The sequence below is a fragment of the Zonotrichia albicollis genome, chromosome 14 (assembly GCF_047830755.1).
Source record: "Zonotrichia albicollis isolate bZonAlb1 chromosome 14, bZonAlb1.hap1, whole genome shotgun sequence".
In the NCBI taxonomy this organism is placed as follows: Eukaryota; Metazoa; Chordata; class Aves; order Passeriformes; family Passerellidae; genus Zonotrichia; species Zonotrichia albicollis.
This window is the reverse complement of record NC_133832.1, coordinates 20,110,959-20,128,913: the sequence shown is the minus strand read 5'-3', so window position 1 is coordinate 20,128,913 and position 17,955 is coordinate 20,110,959. Positions and strand designations below refer to the sequence as shown.

Genomic DNA, 17,955 nt, shown 5'->3' with positions numbered 1-17,955 from the left:
TAAAGTAATGGAGAATGGTGTTAATATTAAAGCATCTGATTCCAAGAAAGACATTGTTCCCTGTAATCATGTAACATTTGTATAACAGAAAAAAACCCAAATGCACTCCTGCATTTCTCCCTAAAAGCTGAACTCCCACTGGCTTCAGTGAGAGCCTTGACTAAGGCAGGACCACAGGGTTTGACTCATTTCCATCACCTATCACTTCATTATCACAGCAAGGCCAGCTGAAATCTTCTCTGGGCTCTTTATGTTGTCAAGCTGGAGATGGTTTCTGGGTTACTAAAGAGCTGCAGGGCATAGGAGAGACCCTGCTTTATGCTTCAAAGGCTAAAAACAATCAGCATTGCCTCTAAGAGACCCTGTGTGGACACAAGAGCCTGTGGCTGCAGTCACTGAAGGGAGTGAGGGGCAGGGAAGGAGCTGTGCTGCAGCTGCCAGCTGTGGTGGCACTGCAGCCAGAGCATGGGCACAGCTGGCACCTTCCAGCCAATACGCCACAGCAGCCAGAGTGTGGGCACAGCTGGCACCCTTCAGCCAACATGGCACAGCAGCCAGAGCGTGGGCACAGCTGGCACCTTCCAGCCAACATGGCACAGCAGCCAGAGCGTGGGTACAGCTGGCACCTTCCAGCCAATATGCCACAGCAGCCAGAGTGTGGGCACAGCTGGCACCCTTCAGCCAACATGGCACAGCAGCCTGCCAAAGCTGGAGCCACAGGCAGGAATAGCCTGGCCAGGCAGGTCCAGGGTGGCCAGGAGCACAGAGAATCCCCAGGGATTGTCCAGGGGGCACAGGACAATCCCAGTGAGGGCACAGGACATGCAAGCTCAGTCCTTCAGGCACTGCCAGCGGGGGAAATCTCTGCTCAGCTTTATGGCATGGAGAGCAGGCACAGGGGACCCCCCTGAGGCTTGGAGGAGAGGATTTGGCAAGCAGGATGTTAAATAAACTAGGAGAGGGTCTGGCATGTGGAACAGGAGCCTGTGCCCTGGAAGGAAGAGAGTTCAAAGGGAACCTGGTTCCAAGCCCTGCAGTGCAGCTGAGAGGTGAGACCTTCCTCCTCCTCCTCACTGGCACAGACCTGCCCGTGCTGCCCACTGTGACCCTGGCACACTGCCACCAAGGGACATGCAGAAATGCTTTGTCTCCTGCTCCAGGGCAGAAGGGAGTTGGGACTGTAATGCTGGGGCCCCAACCTTCCCTGAAATGAGGAGATAATCTTGCATCCCCATGTTAATTCATGGAAAAGCCAAGCCAGTTAACCAGGCAGTGCCTGACCACCTGCAAGGCAGCTGAAACCCCCAGCACATGGGTGAGCCTCAGCAGCAGTGCATTCTGAGTATTGCTCTTTCTGAGCACAGCTCTCTCCAAATATTCTCCATTTAGAGCTCTGCATGTTACCACCTGCAATACAAAACTGCTCCTTCATCATGCACATTAAAAAATCCACCATGGGTTTGCACAGCAGAGAGAATAAATCTGTCTGGAAGGAAGCAGCAAGGACTAATCTCAGAACTTACAGCTAGAGGCACAGCAGAAGGAAAACTCATTTCCAAAATGCTCTCCAAGCCAGCCACCTTCCTCCCAGGGAACTCATGGCTCATGTCCAGGCCAAGATTTACAAGAGGACCATGGATTTGCAAAGCTGGGAAGTGAAGCATTGACCAAATACCCCTCTGCTCACTTAAAATGGACAGCAAAGAGTTCCCTGGAACTTCATGATGATCTGCATTGGCTCAACACTGGAATCATTTGCAGGAGGGGAAAGGAACAGCCTGTGGGCATGCAGGTATCAGCCATCCTGTGGTGGGCCACAGGACAAATCCAAGGAGAAATGTGAAGGTAAGGGAACCATTTATTCTATTCAGATAAAGGCTTTGCCCTGACAAAAATCCCAAACCCCAGATTTGTGTGAATTCTGCTGTGAAATTCTGTGACTGGACACAGAGTTTTAATTAGGGGAACCTGGAGCTGAGCAGCAAGACAGGCACTGTCCCCACAAATGCCAAAGTGCCTCTCCCAGCACTGAGGTGACTCCAGCACTCCCCAAGCTCCCAGGGATCCCACAGTGTTAATCAGGTTTACACTGCTGACATGCAGAGCAGCAGCTCAGCACAGGCAGCTCAGGGAGGGATCTGAGGCTGCTCCTGCCCTGCCTGGCTCCACCAGCCTGGCTGCCTGATCTCCTCTGCTGACTGGAGCAAGAGCTCCATCTCCTGCAGCAGCAGCAAAGAGCCCAGCCCAGAGTCACTGCAGGGTGAAGGGACCAGCCCAGGGTAAAGGCAATTGCTGAGTGCAGAAGAACCGCATGAAAATCAATTTTCAGAGTGCAAGTTGCTTATGGCTGTAAGGACACAGTGCTGGAAAGCTCTAGGAATAGCTCTAGGAAATAGCAAGAGAACATCCCACATCATCCCCCTGTATTTCCTGGTGTGTGCAAGGTTAGAATCGTGCCTTGGGACTGCAGGCACCAGCAGAAACAGCAAAGAGAACACGGAAAACATGGAAAACAGCTCCAGTGCTCTCAGAGCCTGGGTCACAGCTCTGGGGTACCTGGGCAGGGGTGTGGCACTCACAGGAGGCATTTCTGTGGTTTCACCCCATGCAATTCCCCTCACTTTGTACTCAGCAACTCTATAAACCAGTGCAGAGCTGACAGTCTCTAGGTTTGTGCGGACATCACCACTGGCAGTGCAAACCAGGGTTCAAAGTTTCCCAGCACCTTTTTTGAGATGCATCCTCAGCTGTAAAACCCTTCTGCATAGGACCTGGTGAGATGGGGTAGCTATACATGGAGAGAAGATCAAGGGAGCCATAACTGCAGGGTGCCAGTGAACTCTGAGCAGTGGTTAGCAAACTACCCCTTACAGAAAATCAGCAAACCTTCAACCTCTGAGATTTGTGTGCCCTGCAACAATGGGGATAAAACATACCTTCCTGTAGAGGAAGGATTTCACTGAAATACACCAAAAAACCATCAAGAGCTGACTGGAATTCTGAGCCTTTCAGGTGGCTTCCTTCACCTTCATCAAAAAAACAGATTCTGACAAAAAGAATTTTTAAAACAGAAATCTCCTTTCAAGTTTTGCTTCATACAGTGATAGCTAGTAAATTTTAATTTATTTTTTTAATGGACTAAGTCTGTGTGGGCTTCCTGAGCTGTTCCACCTCCAGCCCTGGTGTCCCATTTGCTGAGGACAGTGTGGTGATGAGGCAACACATGGAGCAGTGACATGGCAAGGGCAACAGGCTGCTCTTAAGGCATTTTCTTGTGTCATCTCTTATGCTTCCCTGTCTATTGCTATGTACAGTTACAGCTAGAAAATGAAAACTCTGAGCCTTTGGCTGAAACCTGTTTATAATGAGCTTTCTCTAGGGTGGATTGACCAGCAGGCAGCAGTGAGGGCAGGAGTGAGGCAGCAGGGAGGAAGTATTGCCTTAGAGTGCTGGGGTCAGGCCACGATGTCTTTAGCAGCAGCAGGAGATTTGGCTTAGGTACCTCCTGCTCCACAGGAGGTGTGAGCTACAGCAGGGAGGAGGAAAACAGTCCTGGAATCCCTGGTCAGACTCCGTCTCTTCTCCCCGGTCTTCTACCCAGTGCTCTTGCAATGAAATCTACGTTTTTAAATGCTTGGTTTTAATTTACTCGTGCCTAAAGTCTCAGAAACATCTTAAACAAACAAACAACCAAAAAAGCTTAATTTACTACTTCTGCAGGCTTTTTGGGATAGCTGCTTGCTTTCCTATTACTCCAGCAGAGGCATAAGCAGCCAGGTTTAGTAGATCAAGTGTAATGCAAATGGCTTAAAAGACCTGGTTTGAGCTATGGGATATTTCTGCTAGGCGTGCTATCAAATACCTGCAACTTTGGCATTCCGAAACCTGCAGTCCCCGACCACAATCTGCAGACTGTGCACAGGGATCCAGCCTTCTTTCCTTCTGTTGAGGTTCTTCACCAGCCTTGGGATGACAGCAGCATTAGGAACAGAAGCCAACGCACCCAGAGCAGTTTGGTGAGGGCCTGCTCCCCACTGCTGGGGTGCAAGCAGCAATTTACCCCAAGCAGGGAAGCATTTTAACAGGGCCTGGCCATGTGCTTAAAGCTTTCCTCCCACCTCAATTTAGGAACCTAATTAAAAAGCCTACACCTCTGTAGACAGGACTCCCTCTCCAGGCATCCTGCCCAAGACCTCCAGAGATGCCAGCTCAGGGAAACTGGCTACTGAAGGAGTCAAGGGTAATTATTTTTCTCACTCCTCTGCCATTTAGACTGGTAGGATGATTTTAGTCAGGGTACTGTAAGTAAATTCAAGCCAAAATTAGGCAGCTGGAAATACTCATGCTCAGAAGTGATACCCTCTGTCTCACTCATGCAGTGAAATTTGTGCTAACAAAAAGCTTGGTGTGAGAAATCTCTGACTGGCACTGGCTGGAGCCCCCAGGAGAGGTGAACTTTCAGCAAATGTGAGGTGCTTTCCATCTGCTTTGGCTAACAACAAACTGAATTCTTCAAAGTGCAGTGGGACTAGATGATCCTTACAGATCCCTTGCAATTGAAATATTCTATTTTAACCTGTTCTGATTTCCCTTGAAGTGCAGGGGCTGTAGCTCTCAGCCAGGAATCCTGCATGGGCATTGACATCTGTGCATCCTGCACAAACCTGCAGGTTCCTGCCAACATCACCCTTCCTACACCCCAAAGAGGGCTTTGGCACACTGGGCTGGCTGAGAGCTGCTCAGAACCACCCTGCAAAGGGAAGAGCAGAAGCCTCAGCCAAACTGCTGTAAGCCTCAGGGGGGGCAGGCTGCCCCCAGACAAGGATGGTCCAGCAGGCCCAGGGGGGCTCCCAGGGGATGCTCCCAGCCCTGAGGGGTTCCCTTGTGAGCCTTTACAGCTTTACACACAACAGAAACAGTCTGCAGCCATCCCCAGTGTAGGGAACACTCCTACCGCTGTGTGAGGGAGGCAAACACCCTGCAGCCACTCCCTGGGGCTGTCAGTAACCCCAGAGGGACACAGCCTGGAGCTGAGCTGGATGGACAGAGGGAAGCACTGTCTGAATTGGGGACAGCATGGCAAGAGGGGTGTGAAGGTGTTGGGAGAACCCAGATCAGGCAGAGACCCAATGGCCAGGGGAGCCCTGACTCGTTTCCCCAGGCTATGCCAGTGGGGATGGATCTAGTCTTGGCAGGAGAATGAATTCTCCACTTTCTGGAATGGCCTAGAGCTCAGCCAGGAGCTGCATTACTATATCACCAGGCAAGTGATATGTGAAGGGACTGCCCTGCAGGCTCTTAGAGATAAGGCAAAGGAATCCTGAAATACCTACCACTGTCCCTCACCATCTTCATGCAAGAGCTGAATTTCATCCCCGTTTTTCACCAGCAGGTCCTCTGATCCTCTCCTCTTGCAGTCTGCAAGGGCTTTGTATTTTCCTGGAGACTGTGGTAGAGAGAAAAACTTGCATTATTTAGCTGCCTTGTGTATCATGCAGCTGTGATGCCTGACTGCTGCAGGGAACGTAGCAGAGCCCTACCAGCGACCTGAATCAGAATTATTCAAGAAACTCTGGCTGAGACATCCTCTCATTGCCCACACTGAGATATGGAATTTCTGAGGGACATGGCCAAGACACAAGCATTGTCAGTGAGAACAGGCAGAGTGAGCCCCCAGGGTGTCCCATCACCTACCAGCTGGGTGCCCTCCTCCTCCTCGGTGTCCGAGCAGTTGGACAGCTCCTGCTGGCCCGCCCACTCCTCCAGCCCCTCGCAGATCTCCAGGGACTGGGACATTCCTGGCCAGCCTGCAACACACCGGGGCTCAGCCTGGGCCAGCAGCCCCAGAGAGGCCCCGGGGGGGGGAAAGGGGCCCTACCTCTGTGGGGTTTGCTCTGGGGGGACAGCAGCACCGGGCTGGTGCGCTCCGAGTCGTTCTCCTCCGAGCTGATGGAGGCTCTCTGCTGCTTCCTGAGGGGGCAAAAGGACAGAATCAGTCCGTGCTTTACCTCCCCAGTGAGCACCAACCCCAGGAGGGTTTGTCAGACGGGCAGAAATAACCCTGGTACCTCTCAGTGTATGTTTGACCTCTCAGTGTATGTTTGACCTCTCAGTGTACGTTTCTGTGAAGATTAAGGACTTAGTGCCCAGTTCCCAATCTTTTTGGGAGGGGAAGGAAGCTGCTGCAGTGTCTCTGCCCTAATGAAAGCCCTGTCTCTGCTCTGCTCCATCTGCAGAGGGGCTGCAGCTCAGCTGAGCTGTCAGGCTCAAGGGGGTCCCTGCAGACCCTGTCCCCAGGCCACGGGCACCCAAGGGGGAACACAGGCACATCCCAGCTGTCCCCTCCCCAGGACAGGGCCAGCAGCAGGCCAGGCCAGGCCAGGCCAGGCCAGCTCAGCCCGGCCCAGCACTTGCCTGTCCCCCAGCTGGGAGGAGAGTGGGAGCTGATCCCACCCCAGCCCAGCCTAGCCCAGCCCGGCCCAGCCCAGCCCAGCCCAGCATGGCCCAGCCCAGCATGGCCAGGCCCAGCATGGCCAGGCCCAGCATGGCCAGGCCCTGCCCTGCCCGGCCCAGCCCGGCCCGGCACTCACCTGTCCCCCAGCTGCGAGGAGAGTGGGAGCTGCTCCGAGCACGAGCCAGGCTGCTGCTTCTCCCCTGCTGCAAGGGCAAACACAGCTTCAATCCAGTTCTCTTCTGCAGCGCTCACACTTGGAGCATTGCTTTAAAAATGAGACCTTTGGTACAACCCCACTGGCTTCTGCTCAGAGGAACACAGACCTATGGGCTCTTGCAAAGCACAGAGTTAATGATGATTAAAGTGGCATGTTAGCACAAACCCAACACTGAGCATGCTCCTGAGGAGAATGAGATGCTCACAATTAGGCATCTGGTTTGTATCTTGTTGCATTAAACCTAGGATAACAAATGGGAAATAATGCCCAAGGTAATGACAACCCAAAAAATGTACTTCTGTGATTCATTTCCACATCAGCACCCACTTTTTACTGCTCCAAGGTGAGTTATTTGCCTGCAATATAAGGCCTCACTCCAGCATTTTGCTACCAGGCTCTAAAAATTAACTCTCCAGAGAGAATTAGCGGACTTGAAGATCAGCAATGTGCCAAAAGGAAAGCTTCTGCTGCAGAATGAAAGCCACAGAGAAATTGAGCAAATGTACCTTTTATAAGCTCTTGCTGCTTGAACAAAATTTTTCTTATTTCATTCAACCATGCCATCTTCAGATCTACTGTTTGGGCCTGGAAGTAGAGAAAATTGTCTGAATTTTGAATTAAGAGTCATCCATTATAATGTAGGAATAAAACCTTACTTTTCTATGCTGTAATTATCTGAAATTCCCTTTTTCCCCAAAGCTACTACTAAATTTTAAACAGTCTTGATCTTTTAAAATTGATGATTCCCATTAGATCCAGGCAAGGCACAGTGGCAATTGTAGGGCTATCACTACAAGCAGGGAGATCAATGAGACATTTCCTCCCCACAGTTCTGAGGATGTGCAAATACCCAGATTCTGAAGGGACAAACCTGCACCACGTACACCTCCTCTCTCCCACTGTACCAGATCTCAAATTTCCGATGGTCTCCTTTCACATTCTCAGTTATCCCAACTGCATTCATCTGCAAACCCAAACAAACAGAAAATTAAACACAGCACAGAGCTCTCTCTTCCCCAGGAATGCAGACTTTGGCAGCAAGTGAAACCTGTTTGCACTGAATTTAACATGTTGCATCAATTTCAATTTACGCAGCAACTGGAAGTCATTATCTGTCTCGTTCCTCCTGACTTTCTATCAGCTGCATTTTGGATGAGCTTTCCACAACAAATCAATGGACCTTTGGGAACTTCATTTGGGAACCAGTGCAACCAACTGAAGCATCATCTCAGCTGCCTCTTTCTGCACAGAATGTCTCAGATTTGGCAAATGAAGATTTGTAAATACTTGACATGTTATAATACACATTATTTATCCCCACAGATTATTTCTTTCCAAAAGCAGGGTTAATTATTGGGTGCCCCAAGCCTGGCTTGCAGCTGAATGCTGCTTTACTCATCATCCCCATCCACTTCTGTCAGTTTGGATGAAACACCAAAGGCCCAAATCCTTCAGGACCTGCACAGTGTGACCCACCTGAACCAAGCTCAAACCATGATTAGAGACACAAAACTCTTCAGCAACAGGAGAGCTCTGCCCTCCCTCCTGAGCAGGCCATGAAGCTGAAACCTGCTGCAATACCTGACAGCACAGGAACCATCCTCTCCCTCAAAGCAGGGTTTGCTGGCAATTATTCACTGATTAAGGCATGGCCAGAAATAGCTCCAGTATCCCACTTGCATGTTTTGGAACAGATGTAATAATAAAGGTATCATCTATCATAAATTATTCACGCAGACTGGATCAGACAAATCCACTATAAACACAAACAAACCCTCAGAAATAACATCTGTTCACCAGAGCTGTTCCTCCTGACAATGTGTGCGTGCCCAGGTCTGAAAGCCCTGGATGATTTACAGCACAGGTGCTGTGGACAAATGTTCTGTTCCAACTGTTTCATGGTGCTGCCCCTTTGCAGGGACAGGAGCAGCCCCAGGGAGCAGGAACCAAGCTGCTCCTGGCAGCACAAAAACACTGAGGCTGGAACAGACCCCGAGACCATCGAGTCCAACCACAAACCCAGCCCTGCCACGGGACACTGACCCTGTCCCCAAGTGCCACCTGCAAAGGGCTTTAAACCCCTCCAGGGATGGGGACCCCTGCCCTGGCAGCTGTGCCAGTGATGCCCACTCCTCACAGCCAGGCTGAACCCCCTGGCACAGCTTGAGGCCATTTCCTCTTTAGAAAGCTGGATGAGGCTCCATTTTGGTTTTATAAAAACTTAAAATTGATGAAAGCTGTTGGGCAGCCTAGGGCACCTCATCTATAGAGTCACTGCAATTCCCAGTTCTGTGCACCTTGTTTGCCTTGGCAATTTATAGAGGCTCCTACAAAACTGCCCAGGCATCAAGACATTAGAAATTTTAGATGATCTACTATGATGATGCCCAGAACAAGTGCCAGGAAGAGACAGATTTAAGGTCTGTTCATTCAGGTTAGTGGATTTTAAAATTCCATTTCCTCCCCCTGGCCAGGATTTACTGTCAGCTGCTGGATCACTGCACATCCCTGTGGGGCACACAGCCCTCAGCAGCAGAAACCAAACCCCATGTCAGAGATAAAACCCCCTGGCTCTGCAGAACTACTGCTCTGCAGTATACATGGCTGTGTAAAACACCCTAAGGTTATAACAAAAATAAAACACAAAAATAAAACCCCTTACTTTCAGAAAGTGCTTAAAGCTGTAGGATGAGGTTTTGTCATATCCATCCCCGTGCTCCTCTCTCTTCTTGCAGAAGACCAAGGCTTTCTCATAGAGGAACAGGTGCCTCTGCATGGGCTTGAACCTGGCCAGATCCTTCATCTTTGTGGGCCCTTTTCGGTGTCCTGCCCAAACACTGAAAGATCCCTGCATCAATACTTTCCCCAGTTCGCTCAGGTCACCCTGGGAAGAGCATGACAGACAAAAAGGAACGAAAAAGAGGTGAATTAAAATGTGAGAGGGCTCTCCAAACAATGCCAGGACACAGCCAGCTCTGCTCCAAGGCACGTCCCTCTCAGAATAGTTCTTCCTGGAAGGACCAGGGGATCTTTGGGAAGATGGCCTGGAGCCAGGGGAGCACAGCCCTCATGCAGGGCTGCAGCCAGCCTAGGAGGGCAGGAACTGGAAGAACTAAAAGAACAGAAAACCATGCAGCCCCTAGGGAAGAGCATGTCAAGGGCTCTGGCTGCTTTAGTGGGACAGGGAAGTGAGCTTTGAGCCTGAGCTGAGGTACCAGGAGATGGAACTCTCCAAAAGGCCAGGCCCGGGATCAGCAGCTCCCCTGAAACCCTAGGAAATACAACCACTCCAATGGGAAAGGTTCAAACTCAGCCTCAGAGAGGCGTTTGTTAAATGCTGAATGGGAAATGCTACAGGAGAGTTACCCGGTCAGCCATGAGAACACAGAGGGATACTGGAAAAATACTCCAGAAAACCACAAGGTGGCAAAGTGTGGGCACTGAGCAGCTCAGGATATCCCAACCCCTGAAATCAGATGCAGACTGTCACCTGTGAGGGCTCCTGATCCCAAACCCCTGCACAGGTTCAGCTCTGGGCCAGCTCCCACACTCTGCACACCCCCATGCCCAGAGCATCCCCAGCCCTGTGCCAGGGCTCTCAGTGCCCAGAGCCACTCACATCATAGCCTGTGATTGAAATCTGATGCATGGAGTCATTGACTGACTTCAGCAAATCCAGCATTGCAACCAGAGCTTCTTGAAGTTCCTGAACCCCATCACAGCTCGTGCTGTACTTTAGCAGCTCCTGAAAATAGAAATGGGAGAGCAGCACATGTTTGCACTTGAACAAAGCAGATCTTTCCACCTTGCCCAAAGTTTCCAATGCCCACAAATGACCTACACTGCGTTTCTTCTTTCATGTCCCTGGAAAAAGGCTCCCTCTAAAGCACAGTCAGTGTGAGGTGTGGACAGGCCAGTGAGGGATGGCCTATTTTTAATGTTTCCTTAAGGATGGAGTCAGCACAGAGCAGCACCACATTCTGACCCCTTTGTGCTGTGTTTTCCTGCTTGGTGAGATATGGCAAATGAGGCTGGGGTTATTCAGATGTGGCAAATGAGGCAAATGGGGTTTTCATTAGTGCCAACATGCCCTCAAAGGAGCTTGCAGCAGGTCACTGTCTTCAGACTGGCAGGAACAAGAATTTATAAAACCCAGAGCCTTCAGGTCAGTAAATGAAGGACAGAATTTTAACACTGAGACGAAATTGGTTTCATTTCAGATGTCCTGTGCCCACCTACAGCTGCATGTATACTCATTCAAGAGGCTGGAAGGAGTTTCAGAAGCTACCCCCAAGTGTAACTCCTGCCTTACACAGTGAGAATAACTACACTGCCCTGCCTCAGATGGGGGACACAGAATAAACGCATTAAAGATTACAGGTGCTATCAATACCCAAGGAGAAGAGATGCAACAATTCATTTCACTCATCAGAGTCTCATGATCGTCTCTGGCTTGGTTTTCTTACAAGTGTATCTGTAGTTCTGCATCTCTGAACAACTCAAAGATTCTTTCTCTCCTTAAAAATGGCCTGCTACAAGCACCTGTTCCTTTTCCAGATATGTGAACATTCATCTGCACTGAAAGGCACTTCAGGAGAGGCCCAGATAAGCAATATGTCATCCAAGGCTTGGTGCTGATTTACAGGTCACCTCTAATTGAAAAACAACAAATCTAATCTCTCTGCTGATGGCCTTGAGAAGCAGAACATGGCACACCTTCAGCAGGAGCTGGTACAACCTGGCATACCCTCAGCAGGAGCTGGCACAACCTGGCATAGCCTCAGCAGTAACTGGCACAACCTGGCATACCCTCAGCAGGAGCTGGTACAACCTGGCATACCCTCAGCAGTAACTGGCACAACCTGGCATACTTTCAGCAGGAGCTGGTACAACCTGGCATACCTTCAGCAGGAGCTGGTACTTGGTCAGGCGCTGCACAGGTTTCAGCAGGTAAGAGTCCAGCCCCAGCTTGTGCTCCAGTTTCCTTTGGCATTCCTGAAACACACAAGTCAGACTAAGCAAGTTTTGCACCACCTGTCAGTAGATATTCCAACAGCACAGCTGTGGGGTTTGATGACTTCAAGGGTTTCATGCCCAAGGGTTGAATGATACCCACATCTAAAGAAATATTATAATTACATGCAAATTAACCTGTGGATCTGCCCTGTACTCCTGGGGTACGAGAACTACCAACATCTCCTTTAGTGAGCATTTTGTGCGCACTCTGCACACAGCACGAAGCACACTGCAGCCCTGTGGGCTGTGAGGAGGCTGTCAGACAAGGCAGTGCCCCAGGTGGGTGGAAGAGCAGCTCACCTGGAAGAAGGAGCTCTCAGAGCACTGCCTCCACAGGGACTCGGAGCGGGGCTTGTTCTGGCAGTACTTCTCATACATCTGGAAATCCTCCCTCTGCAAGGCAAGCACGGGGCAGGTCACCCTCAGGGACCAATCCTGCCAGCCAGCACCCAGACCGTGTGTGCTTTCACCTCTGCTGCCAGCTCTAATGTCTACAATGACATTTTGGGTGAAAAAGGCACAGCTGGGGTCACAGCTGGGGCTCTGCCATCTCTGCTGGCCTGACCCCACCAACACAGCTGGGGTGCTGCAGAGTGTGACAGCCAGGAGAAAGCCTGGCCTTGGAGTCTGCATTACAGTGACAAGGATTCACCCACCCTGTCCAGGAAACAACATCCCACTCTCTCGGGTGCTCCCAGGCAGCTCTCCAGGCTGTGCAGGAAAATCCTGCAAGAGATGGGAGAGGGGACAAGAACCAGCAGTGAGCAGGGTGGGTGCTCCAGCAGGATCAGCCTGGGGGAAGGGAGGAGAGCAGCCCCATACTTGTTGTGGAAGTCGTAGATCTCAGGCATGTTCCCAAAGAGCACATCCTTCCTGTTCCTCAGCACGGGGGGCAGCAGGATCAGCATGGCAGGGTTGTCCATCTCTGCTCTGTAGCCCTGCAATGGAAAAGGGCTCACACTCAGCTGCCATCTCCCCAAGGGCAGGTGAAAAGGGGACATGAACAGACTTTCAATATGATCTCCTGCTTTCTAAGTGCAATATCCCTTTTATTCCCTATTTTGGCCATCAGCAAGAGTTATTTTGGAATAAAGTAGTAATGTCTAAAATGACAGCATGAAAAATCATTGTCTAAAGCAAGGTGCTTCATACAGTCACCATTTCACAGTACTGAGACAGGATTCTCCAAGGATAAAACACAAGCTGCTTCCTTTTGTCTCCTAAAGGTAAAGGAAATTAGGGAACAGTCTAGAGAAACAGCTTTTTGTATATTTTACAGGCACTGCTGAGGCTAATTACCAGTGCTTTTGTGTACAAACACAAGGGTTCTCCTTCACTGCAGATGAAAAGCTCATCCTGACACCAACTGTTCCTGCAGATGCCTCCAACAAAGAGAACCTAAGGAGCAAACTTGAGCATTTGTGACTGGATTGGGACCTGGCAGCCTGGTGGAAGCTGCCTGTCCCACCTGGGCTCAGTCTGACAGTGGCAGGGGCCCTTTGGTACCAGTGACCAGGGAACAGCAGTGGGAACCCACAGATTCACTCACCGTCAGAACTGTGAACAGCTCCTCCACATACACTCTCTCTGTTTCTATAAGCTCATTTATCACGTGCCTAAAATGAAAAAACATACAAGTGTACTATTTAATGTCTATAAAAGCCCCACAGTTCAAGGAGCCCAAACCACTGCGTGATCCCATTAATAACCAGGAGGTAAAAGCACAGGAGCTGACTCCTGGGTCAGGCTGCAGGAACACAGGGATGGGGCAAGGACTGGGCACAAACAAACATCCTTTAGGTGGTGTAAGGGGGCGAGGGCTCACCCTTTCAGCACATCCAAGCTGTCCTCACTGTCTGAAATGAAGTACTGCAAGGAATTCCTCTTCTCCTGGTAGTCGTGCATGACCTCGATCTGGGGGAAAAAGGGGGGGAAAAAGGGGAGAAAAAAGGGGAAAAGGGATGCAGTGGGCAGAGCTCAGAGCTGCAGCAGGGCCTGCAGGGGCAGCAGGAGCCCAGCCCTGCTGCAGCCCTGGGGAAAGATGATTTTTCTTATAAGAACCCCATGGCAGCAAACCTCAGAAGGGAGTAACATGTATGGGGAGCCAAAAATTCCCAGAAATTACTCTGCTACATGAATGTGAAATACTGACATAACTCATTAGTGAACAGTTCCCACAGGGGAAATATCTGTGCATGGGGATATTTCCTAATACACCCATCTGTTATGTGAGAAATAACTTCAGGGAACAACACACAGGAAATGGGCACCCAGATATTGTAAAATCAGTCAGGCCAGAGCTCAGGTGTTGGACTAACCCAACTAAACCACAGGCATACAAGAGGGCTTGGGTTTGCTTGAGTTTTTTAAAAGGAAAAACAAAAAAGAAAATAAAGAGAGCATCTCCAAATCCAAAGTACACTCAATCTTTAGAGCAGTTTCACTTTTCCATAAAACTAACTCAGATTCCATGAATAATTTTTACCTTGCGAGAACTTGGAGTTTTTCTTGAAGTTTTCTTCCCAGGGAGAGAAAGATCAAATGAAAATTTCAAACTGGAATTAAAATCTACACCTTGAATAGAAAAAAGCAGAATTACATAATGTACATCTATGGTGAAAGAGATTCTTCAGACAGAAGCTAATAAGTCAGGAAGAAAAAGCGGATACATTTTAAATAATTAGTAAGCTAGCACTAATAGCAGACTGACAAAATAAAGGGTATTTATCCCAAATAATACTGATTCCACACAGCACATCCCACGGTCATAAAGTACAAATATTTAGGAAAAACAAAATGTTCACTAAGGGAACACAGTAATCAAAACCTAACAAAGTCTCTGGAGCCTGAGTATATGATAACAGCAAAACCAATAAAAGCAAATAAACTCCAAAAAAGAACACCCCCTGCTAGGATACTGCTTTAAAGTCCTTTTATGAACACAGGGCAAGATGCTCAGCTGTAATGAACTGAGTGGGAAGCGGAAATAAATAACAAGGAACCAGCTTCACCCTTCACACAGGTATGGGAGCACAAACACAGGGGAGTTCATAAATCACTGATATGTATTAAACACTCTCCAATAACTCTCTCTCTGCCAGCAAGGTTTAGTCAGCCTCTCAAAGCCATCCTAAGCCTTTCTCTTCCTGCCTCACAGCAGAGTTACCAGCTGGAAATCCTTAAGTGCAGGATGTTTTACCGTGCTTAGGAGAGAACAGGGGTGACTTGGCCCGGGGTGGGGTCTCTGGCCGAGGAGCCACGAGCTGCACGGGCCTCACGTGCTTGTCCAGCAGCCTCCTGAAGCAGCACTGCCTGCTCTCAAACATGCTGCGCACGCTGTCCAGCTTCCCCTGCACGGCCTGCAGCTGGCACTGCAGAGAGACAGGGGAGGCACGGTCAGCACCACTCACCCTGACCCACAGCAAAGAGCTACAACCAGCATCAGCTCACCCTGACCCATCACCAGCTTCCCCTGCAGCTGGCACTGCAGAGAGCCAAAAGGGGAGCCACACCCAGCATCACCTCACCCTGAGCTGGCACAGGGCTGCCAGGGTGCCAGCACTGCCATACACACCCCAGCCCTGCTCCTCACTCCTGGGGAACTGCTTACCTTCAGCTCAGGTGTCAAAACAGACTCAAAATCGTCCTGCAGGGCTTGGGGATCATAGTTCAAGTAGGATGAAGAGCTTTCAAGAAATCTCTCTATGTCCTGGAGAGCCTTCTGGGCGCCTTCTTTAGACTGGCACTTGTCCATCTGCTGGTTGGCGAGCAGGTAGGCACCTTCATCACAGCACTGCAGGGCCTGGGGACAGCACAGGCAGTGAGACCCCCCAGTACCCCACTGGCACGAGGCTCTCATGAGAATGTCACTGGCTGGCTCTGGGTGCAGCCACCAGCACTCCCAAAGAGCCCAGCACTCGCTGGGGTTTCAGCAGAAAGCAGAAAGGCACCTTTTTTCTGTAAGGTGACTGCAGCCTTCAACAGACCCAGCCAAGCTGTACCTGGCTAAAATCAGTGCTGTGCCTGGCCAAAATCAGTGCAGCACCTGCCATAGGGTACTGCTGCACAGCTGACCCCAGGCACAAGCAGGTGTTTATCTCCCCAGCTGGGAAAGCTGAAGTGGGCACTCTGGAGCCCGCTGGGAGGCTGGCAGGCTTCTGAGGCTCAGACCTGAACTGGGGCTCACTGGCACACTGTGGTGTGTGTCTTATTGGCACTCACACACTGAGGTGTGCACAAGGCTGAGAGGATGCCCCAGCCAAGAGCAACAGAGACTTTCTAGTGCTGTGAAAGGACAGGGGACATGGAGAGCAGGACCATGCTGTGCTCCAAGCCAGACCCCAGGCAGCAGCCAGGCCTGCAGGGAGCTCAGGAGAGGCCCCTGTGCTGCAGGCTGAGGATCTGTGTCCCACAGATCAGCACAGGGCTGAACTGGAGCACACAGGGAGGAAAAAGGAGCTCCCCAGTTCCCAAAACAGGGAAATGGAACAGGGTCAGAATCCTCTGTTTCTCTTAATTGGCCTCAAGCACACTACAGCCGTGTGCCTTCTGGCCTAATTAGCGTGAATTTCCCTAAATGAATATTTGATGCTGATTAAGATATCAAAAGAGCATTGGAGCCACATGACTCCACTTCCATGCTAGCACACAGCAGCTGTGCCTATCTACCAATCTGTCACCTCATTTCACACTCAGCCATGTTCATTCTTAACAAACCCCTCAGAAAAAGGGGCTGGAGATTATGTGAGAGCATCACCTCTGGTCACACTGGGCAGGAAAACCTCCAAAGTCAGTGAATTCATGGATGCAGCATGAAAGCACCACCAAGAGCAGCAGCTGAGCTTGGTGTTGGGTGGAGATGCCCATGTTTTTCTGCTGCCCTCACAGCAGCAGCAGCAGCAGGTCCCTGTTTGCTGACTCCCCAGCCAAGGGGCTCCTCCAGCCTCTGGGGAACACCTCCCTACCATTAACTGGGAAGAACAGCTGCAATTCCAGATGTTTCCAGCCAACAAGGGAGGCCAAGCCCATGGAGAGGCTACCCAACCATCTCCTCAGAGCCCCGTGTGTGTGAGCTGTACCTGCTGCAGGCGGGTGTGCAGCTCCAGGGTCCTCTGCAGGTGCAGCTGCTTCCTCTTGCCGTGCTCGGCCAGCAGGTCGCAGTGGTGCCGCAGCTCGTTGCACTGCTGGCAGATCAGGTTCAGCGCGTAGTGGTGGTTGGCCGCCAGCTGGTGCCCGTGCAGGATCACCACCTGAGCCTTCCCTATCAGCTCCTGCAGGAGGGGAGAGCCCAGGCTGGCATACACGCAGAGATGGTGCCAGAGTGTCCCCACACACAGAAATGGTGCCAGAGTGTCCCCACACACAGAAATGGCACCAGTGTCCCCACACACAGAAATGGCGCCAAATTGACCACACACACACAGAAATGGTGCCAGAGTGTCCCCACACACAGAAATGGTGCCAAAGTGACCATACACACACAGAAATGGCGCCAGTGTCCCCACACACAGAAATGGTACCAATGTCCTCACACACAGAAATGGTGGCAGTGTCCCCACACACAGAAATGGCGCCAGAGTGTCCTCACACACAGAAATGGCGCCAGTGTCCCCACACACAGAAATGGTGCCAGTGTCCCCACACACAGAAATGGCACCAGAGTGTCCTCACACACAGAAATGGTGCCAAAGTGACCACACACACACACAGAAATGGTGCCAGAGTGTCCCCACACACCAGTGTGCCCTCCCAGCTCACCAGGGTTCAGCCAGGTAGGAGTGAGCCCTTTGTTGAGAGTGACAAAATTACCCTTTGTCCCCTTAAAAGGAAATAAGCCCACAAGTTTCTCTCCTCTATTAAGTGAAAAGACACCTCATAGGACCTGGGGGACTTCACCTCAAACTTAAGGATAGCTATTTGGACAGGAGCCAAAAAGTCCCACCAGGGCAATTAAGTAGAAAAAGAAGAGAACAAAGAAACTAATGGCTTTTGTAAGTGTTTTACCAGGAGCAGGGACATCTTGTACCTGGCTCGGTATTTCTGTTTGCTATTTTGCCTTTTACTAAACCTTTTTGTTTCCAACACTGCAACAGAAGCCATCCTGCTGATTTTTATGCCTCCAAGGATAGCTGAGCTATCTGGGTGTGTTATAGGCCTCCCAGAGCTTATTAGACCTGGCTCAAAGAAGTTACTATAACACAGCCACTCTTGGGGATGGCTGCCATCAGGAATGGCCAGCAGGAGTGGCTTGCACAGCATAAAATGGTGC

The 17,955-nt window shown here is 50.5% G+C and overlaps 1 protein-coding gene across 8 annotated transcripts in view; it reads right to left on the bottom strand.

Annotated features, from left to right (window-relative positions):
• The window catches only part of MCF2 (MCF.2 cell line derived transforming sequence), a 43,557-nt gene that overhangs the window by 490 nt on the left and 25,112 nt on the right, over window positions 1–17,955 (bottom strand). For 5 of the 8 annotated variants that reach the window (XM_074551424.1, XM_074551431.1, XM_074551432.1 and 2 more), the window contains 20 exons: window positions 16,766–16,957; window positions 15,298–15,489; window positions 14,887–15,058; window positions 14,173–14,261; window positions 13,513–13,601; window positions 13,237–13,303; window positions 12,510–12,625; window positions 12,344–12,413; window positions 11,988–12,080; window positions 11,574–11,666; window positions 10,291–10,416; window positions 9,334–9,555; window positions 7,543–7,635; window positions 7,178–7,256; window positions 6,591–6,657; window positions 5,879–5,970; window positions 5,695–5,807; window positions 5,334–5,446; window positions 3,863–3,963; window positions 4–3,618 (listed from right to left, as the gene is read on the bottom strand). In XM_074551424.1, coding sequence (XP_074407525.1) covers window positions 3,566–3,618; window positions 3,863–3,963; window positions 5,334–5,446; window positions 5,695–5,807; window positions 5,879–5,970; window positions 6,591–6,657; window positions 7,178–7,256; window positions 7,543–7,635; window positions 9,334–9,555; window positions 10,291–10,416; window positions 11,574–11,666; window positions 11,988–12,080; window positions 12,344–12,413; window positions 12,510–12,625; window positions 13,237–13,303; window positions 13,513–13,601; window positions 14,173–14,261; window positions 14,887–15,058; window positions 15,298–15,489; window positions 16,766–16,957 — 2,232 coding nt within the window. In that variant the 3' untranslated portion in view covers window positions 4–3,565. Of the gene's footprint in view, window positions 1–3; window positions 3,619–3,862; window positions 3,964–5,333; window positions 5,447–5,694; window positions 5,808–5,878; window positions 5,971–6,590; window positions 6,658–7,177; window positions 7,257–7,542; window positions 7,636–9,333; window positions 9,556–10,290; window positions 10,417–11,573; window positions 11,667–11,987; window positions 12,081–12,343; window positions 12,414–12,509; window positions 12,626–13,236; window positions 13,304–13,512; window positions 13,602–14,172; window positions 14,262–14,886; window positions 15,059–15,297; window positions 15,490–16,765; window positions 16,958–17,955 lie in introns of those variants that run through there. The other 3 variants (XM_074551425.1, XM_074551427.1, XM_074551426.1) reach the window with 3 other exon arrangements.